The sequence below is a fragment of the Trypanosoma theileri genome (genome assembly GCF_002087225.1).
Source record: "Trypanosoma theileri isolate Edinburgh chromosome Unknown TM35_Tth_5_V1, whole genome shotgun sequence".
Lineage (NCBI taxonomy): Eukaryota > Euglenozoa > Kinetoplastea > Trypanosomatida > Trypanosomatidae > Trypanosoma > Trypanosoma theileri.
This window is the reverse complement of record NW_021639847.1, coordinates 572,355-579,143: the sequence shown is the minus strand read 5'-3', so window position 1 is coordinate 579,143 and position 6,789 is coordinate 572,355. Positions and strand designations below refer to the sequence as shown.

General features: G+C 38.7%; 3 protein-coding genes across 3 annotated transcripts; all 3 read left to right on the top strand.

The window, feature by feature from the left end:
* Nucleotides 1-2: 2 nt before the first annotated feature.
* On the top strand, nucleotides 3-1,208 carry TM35_000053080 (uncharacterized protein; the record flags this gene model as incomplete). The annotated part of the gene is made up of 1 exon (XM_029022963.1): nucleotides 3-1,208. A coding segment is annotated over one exon (1,206 nt), but the record flags the coding sequence as incomplete, so codon positions are not given.
* Nucleotides 1,209-2,046: 838 nt separating this feature from the next.
* TM35_000053070 (translation initiation factor eIF2B delta subunit) lies at nucleotides 2,047-3,804 on the top strand (the record flags this gene model as incomplete). Its single annotated transcript, XM_029022962.1, has 1 exon — nucleotides 2,047-3,804. The coding sequence occupies one exon, from the start codon at nucleotides 2,047-2,049 to the stop codon at nucleotides 3,802-3,804; it is 1,758 nt and encodes a 585-aa protein (XP_028885777.1).
* Nucleotides 3,805-4,542: 738 nt separating this feature from the next.
* TM35_000053060 (uncharacterized protein) lies at nucleotides 4,543-5,595 on the top strand (the record flags this gene model as incomplete). Its single annotated transcript, XM_029022961.1, has 1 exon — nucleotides 4,543-5,595. One exon carries the CDS (start codon nucleotides 4,543-4,545, stop codon nucleotides 5,593-5,595), a length of 1,053 nt encoding a protein of 350 aa, XP_028885776.1.
* Nucleotides 5,596-6,789: the final 1,194 nt, after the last annotated feature.

Genomic DNA, 6,789 nt, shown 5'->3' with positions numbered 1-6,789 from the left:
TAACTGTTTTGTCTCTTCTTTCTGGTGCAGCATGTGGAGAACTGGAGTTACAGCACAATCGCATGCCAGGTGTCTTTCAATGGTATGCAGTACCCTTCTGCAAGCAACAATTTAACTTTACCAGTATCAATAAAATGGTTCGTGATGCAGAAATACAATTTTCTCATATGTCTTGTAAGCACTTGCTCCAATGGTGCGACACTAAGGGTGAACCCAATATTACGTTGCCAGGTTTTAACCAAACTGCATCCAATCCTGCTGCCGCTTCTCGATCCAAGTTAAGAGCTATTAACTCTGGTTTAAGTGCTGGTCGCTCTAAGTTAAGAGCTGACTTGGATGGTTTGAGTGCTGATGCTGCTGCTTTCCAACTGCCTGGTCTGTCTGGTGGAGGTGGAGCTGGAGGTATGAGTTTGCCTGGTGGTATGAGTTTTCCTGGTGGAGGTGGAGCTGGAGCTGCTGCTGGTCTGGGTGGTGCTCTGGGAACAGGTGATATCGGTGCTCTCGCCGCGGGTGGACAAATGCCCGGGAGTTTTGGTGACTTGAGTTCACTTGGAGATATAAGTAAATTGCCACCAGATATGCAAAAAACTTTGGCTTCGGGAGGTTTGCCAGATCTCAAAGATATGAAAGGTCTTGGCGGTCAAATCCCAGACATTGGAGAATTTTTGAAGGTGGTAGGTCAGTCTGGCGGTGACATTCGTCCTCTGATGTGCGGCATGAACATTTCCAAAGAGGAACAATGTACGGACTTTGGTTCTATGGCAACTGTGCTGTTAACAACAAAAGTCAAGGCGTTTACGCGCGCGTGCCCGACACCAGGATCTTCTTGTACACTCTCAGAATGTGCTTTGAAGTGTAAAAATCCAATGATTCAAAACACCGCAGCAGGAATTATCATGGGAGCAGGCATTGCTCGAAATGCCAGTATTGCGTTATCATATGCTAAACCTCTTCTTGAATGCAATTTTGTAATTGATAAACTTTCTACTGCTATGAAACAGTGCAATGATTTAAAGGCGGGTTCACTTATGCTGGGTGTGGGCTTTTTTATTGGTGGTGTAATGTTTGGACTTGCCATCTACATAACTTTTCGAGGAGCATGCATTTGGGGTCGTTTGCCAACAAGACGCCGGAAGGACAGAGACCCATATGTGAGGGAGAGAGACCCATATATGAGGGGCAGAGACGAATATAAAAGGTACAACTAGGAGAAAAAGAAAAAAAAAAAACTTTTGGTACTCTGCATATAAACATCTTTTGTTGCTCTGATAAGCCCAATAAATCTCTACTACTGGAATTTTTATAAGAGTAAAATGGTTGCTAATTTATTGCCTTTGCTTTTATATATATATTTATATATATGTTTTTTTTTGTTTTAAGAAAAAGGTCTTTATACAAGTCTATCTTTTCTGTTTTCTTTTTTTCCCTTGCTTCATGCGGTTACTATATAAACATCAGATTTTACTCAATCAGTAATTGGAACAGTGAGGTGGGGGGGTGGGGCTGTTCTCCTTATACGTAAAAATAGAATTGTGTGCTCTTGTGCTTTTTGTTAAAATGTTTTGCTCTTGTTGAAATGCTTTTTTTTTTTTTCGTTTCTTTCACCGTATCCCATTTTAGGCCTTTAATGGTCACTGGTAAAAAGAAAAAGAAATACATTTTTTTTTTCTTGCTTTATATACCCTGATTTTTTCCTTTGAATTGATTGGTGTGCTAATTCCTTGAATAAGCTCACACGACAAATTTTTTTTTTTCTTTGGGGCTGATTCTTTTGTTTAGGAGGTAAAACAGTAAATCTATTAAATTTTTTTTATTATTGGCAAAAGTGAAAAAAGAAAACAAACTTTTTTTTTTTTTAACTCTTCTTCTGAGTCTTGTGGAGGTGAAAGAAGTAAATATCTCATATGAGAGAGTTGTTATTCCATTGTTATTTTCTTTTTTTTTTCTTTCTTTTTTCTTTTGGTTCTTTGCAATAAGTTTTAAAGATTTTTTTTTCTTTTTATTGATCCTTCTCGTGGTCTGCCTTTTCTGTTGTAGAAAAAAAAAATGTCTGCATCTACTGGGGCTAGTGTTTCTCTTGTAGGGCAAGATGATGATCAGAAAAAGGCGATTGTACGAGTGCAACGTGACTTAAAAAGGAAAAATGATAGCTTGCGAAAGCTTGAAAAAAAAATGAAATCCATGAAGGAGGATGATGCCGGTATAGAAGAAAAGAATACACTTTTAAAGGAAATCAGCGAGTTGGAATCAATGCTTAAGAGTCTAAATGGAAGCACAAACAGTAATACTACTGTACCTGCTAAAGCTGTTGGTACTTCTACTAGTAGTAGTGCTACTCCTGATACTTCTACAGCAACGAAGACTACGGCTCCAGTGGAGAGTAAATCGTCGACAACAGAGGCACCAGCAAAGGAAACATCTGATTCTACAGATAATACAGAGATTATGGAACATCTTAAAGAATGTATAAATCGTAGCACAAATGTTTCATACGCTCCGTTTGGATCTTCTCACTTACATCATGAAACTTCAGTGGTACATTACCAAATTGCAGAGTTTGCGTTAATGATGGAGTCCATGACAATTGTAGGTGTAAATGCGCGAACTTTTGCCATGATTGAGGCATTCAGGAATCTTCTTAAGTCAACACCAGTACTTTCTGGAACTTCTTTCCGTGATACCAATCCACAAGACTTTGAACATTTAATTAACGTTAACTTTGAGTTTATTCGTCGTATACGTGCCCCTTCAGCAGGTATGACACACGTTAAAGACTCTTTGGTCCGTCGTGTTGTAGCATTGTTATCTCAAGGAGAGAAGGCACAAATTTCAACTGATTATATTTTTAGTCCGGTACCATTCGGAGTACAAAAAGGAACAGTTGGAATGTCTGAAAATGATGTTTCCCGTAGTAGTGGTGGTGGTGGAGGTGATGAAAGTTTACTTGATGGTGATCCACGTGAGATGGCGTTGAATGTCTTGGCAGGAATAGAGAGGGAGATGCAGCTTTCTATAAAGAGTATTGTAGAGGATCGTTCACTACCTTATTTATCATCTAATGATACAATCCTTGTATTTGGAAGAAGCAGTACGGTTGAACTTATTTTGCTTGGTGCTGCTAGTAATCCTAGACTAACAGTTAAGCCGAAAGTTATTGTGATAGATTCTGCACCACTTTATGAAGGTCGTGCACTTGCAAGACGACTTACATGCAGCGGTCTTAATGTAACCTATGCTCTTATTGCTGCCTGCTGTACACTTATGCCTCGCTGTACTCGTGTCTTTATAGGAGCAGCTGCTGTTCTTCAAAATGGCGATGTCTTTAATCGCTGTGGTACTGCTGGTGTTGTTGCTAGTGCGAAACGATACCGTAAACCTGTATTATGCTTTGCTGAGAGTTTTAAGTTTGTACCAGAGGTGTGGTTGGGTAATCTCGGACAAAACACAAAACTCATTGGACTACGACAGTTTCACCAGAGTGAGGACCGAATCCGCAGTCCATCTGGTTGGACTCAGTCATCCTTTCAGAGCCACACCGTAGACGAACGACACTGGGATCACAGAGATAATGAACAGCAACAACAGTTACAGCAACAGCTTCAGCAACAACAGCAACAACAATACCAACATCAGTCTCAAACGAGGTCAGGAGCTGTTCCTGCTGCGGGGTATTTGTATGATCTTACACCTGCTGCTTACATTGATACAATTATCTGTGAAATGGGCTGCTTGCATACATCTGCCATCGTGGCAGCTTTACAGGATCGTGAAGACAGAGATGCATATCTTATTTCTCAAGCGTGAAGAAAATTTGGTTATCCATACGTCGAAAAAGGGGGTAGTGGTGGGGGTGAGGGTTGTATGTTTCCTCTGAATGGGGATGGAACGATCCTGCTGATTTTTTTGAAATATCAAACTTAATACAAGCCAGTTTTTTTTTTTCTTTCTGTGGCTTTCTAAGAGTGGAACAAAAAGGAAACAGAACACATACGTACACATATATACCCAGAAGGAGGGAGGGAAGGCAACAACAAGAACAACATCAACAAGAAGAAGAAAACAAGAATGGGAAAGGAAATCAAGAAATTAAGAAGGAACAGAAGGTTATATATATATTTTTTTTTCTTGATTATTCTTTGTAGGGAAAAGTGCAAAATCGTTAAAAGAAGATCAAATGATGTTGTTGATTCTGGATGAGTAAAGTGATTCTCTTTCTTTTTATTCTTCAGTTCTACGGTAAAAAAAATTAAAAGAAGGTAAACCTTTTTTTTTGTTCTCTTATTATTCTCTTATTATTCTTTTGTTGTTCTTGTTTATTTCCATTTTATTCGTTTTCCTTCTTTTTTTTTCTTTATTTTTTGTCTAGGTTTTGTTTTCTTTTTTTTTTTTTTCTGGCCTACCACCGTGCATCAGTTCACGTAAAAAAAAAAAAAAAAAAACAAGCACCTTTGGTGTATTACGTTATTCAAAGAGAGAGAGAGAGAGAGAGAGAGAGACGAAAACGTAAATAGTTATCTTTTTTTTATTATTGGGGTCTCTCACATGTCACGAGCAGCATCCTGCAAAGATCTTGAGGTATGTGACGTCCAACCGCTCTCGCTTCTTGAAAATTCTTTGTCCTCAAAAACTGAGCCAACCAGTGAAGTGGAGATAATGAAAGTGAATGGAATTGATAAAAACCTTGATGTGGATTCTGTACAGAAGATAGATGATAACAATATAGTAAATACAAGGGAACAGAACACGTTTCCAACCACAAGTAAATCTCATCCTGAAGTATTGGAGGATATCAATTCAGAGACCTCCCATTCCACATCTTCATGTACTGGTGTATTTTGTGAAGTAAGCAGCATGGGAACACAATGTACACAGATTGCAGAAGGTGTTGCTGTTGTGAGTGGAGAGTCTTGCAATCCATCTCCAGAAAAAGATTTTAAGTTATTGTCGGAAAGTTGTTCTCATATGGTGATGGCATCGCAAGATTCTGTAGAGGAGGAAGTCTGCTGCATATGCCTGGAGGAATACACAGATGAGAACCCTGCACTCTATGGGGAGTGCAAACACCACTTCCACTTACCGTGCCTTATGAACTGGAAACAACGCAGTAATGTCTGTCCAATGTGCTCTGCAGAGACGCTGCGTGGACTGGCAGAGGATAACGATCCGCCTCCGCGACTCCAACCACTTAACGATGAAGTTCTCGCACTAATGTTACAACGACAACGAGGACGCTACGGTACCCGACATATTCATCATTATCATCATCATCATTTACATCGTCAGCGTGAACGGGGACGGCCGCGGGTGCAGGAGATGCAATTTTCAGGCGCAGCCGTACAAATGTGGGGAGGTAGTGGTAACGAACGTCACTCCTTGCGAGTCACATCTAATCAGGAGAGTGCACTTAATCAGCGCCAGCGGCGTGTCAACACTCGTGACAGGGGTGATCCTGCCATTACGACTGGACCGCAAAATGTAGAATCTTCTGCTTCAGTAAAGGCATCAAGAGATGGACGATGTGTGCGGAATGATGACACAAACAAAAGCAGTGTATTGTCGTTTTTCAATAAACTCTTCTGTTGTTGTAAGAAGTAAATGGATCGCAATCAATAATATCCTCTGGACTCATTATGGTACATGAGAGAGTGATTTCTCTCAATAGGTGAGAATGCTTGAATCTTATGTCACCTATACACTTATGTGTATTTCTTTTTGTGCAAAACACCTCCATAACATGAATGACATGTTTCTTTTTTTTTTTCACCACCATTTTCTTCTTTTTTCTACACCTTTATTTGATCTTAGTTTTTATATTTCACTTTTTCAGAGATGTTTTTTTTTTTTCTTTCTCTTTGCTATGCCTTTGTTTGCTGTGGGCTTTTACTACAGCTGCTTTTTCATTCGAATATTTTCGTACTGGCTTTTATGGCAGATAAAAGCTTCTGAGGGATTTTCGATCTTTCCTACATTGGGTACACTTATATACGAACATATGTATATATACTTCTACGGAAGTCTTTACATAAAAACGGAAGAAAAACTCTGGAGATGGCTAGCTTGTCTTTGCAGATAAAAAAATTTGAACATGGGAATACAAGAGAATTGAGCGTTGTATGGTGGCAGAGCAAAAAAAGAAAAAACAAAAAAAAAAAACCCACACTCTCTTACAATACTCCCTTGAATATGTGTATATTTCTCCGTTTAGCTATGAACTGGGAGCGTCAGTAGATTTCTGAAGAAGTATTTCTATTAATTCAATTCCCTTGATGATGTTTTTTTTTTTTGCTTTTTCTTTTGGTGCTACAGTGGTAACGTGATCATTTTTCATTTATGCTTTTTTTTGCACAAGGAGTTAATCCAAGCTATTTGATTGCTTTCAGTATCACTTTTTTTTCCTATGAATTTGTTTCCACAACCGCACTCATGCATTTTGTTACGGATACAGCAGAGTGTTCATAATAATGGAAAAAAAAGAACGAAAAACAATAGTATAGGTAAGCAACAACAAAACTGAGAAAAAAAAAAACCAATGACCAGATAAGAGAAAAAAAGCGAAACAACTTTTGTTTTTGCTTTTATTACATCAAAACCAAAACAAAATTCTGATTCTGTTATTTTTTCTATTTTTCCTTATTTTTGATAGCTGCAACAGGCACAACAAGTCTAATCAAAATAACTAAAATTACAAAAGAAGCAAGTAAAGGTATGCCTTCCTCCAATAACAAAGCTAAGGTTGCACGTGTAACAAAATCACGTGCAGTCAAGCACGTTGCACGGAAGTCTTCTCCC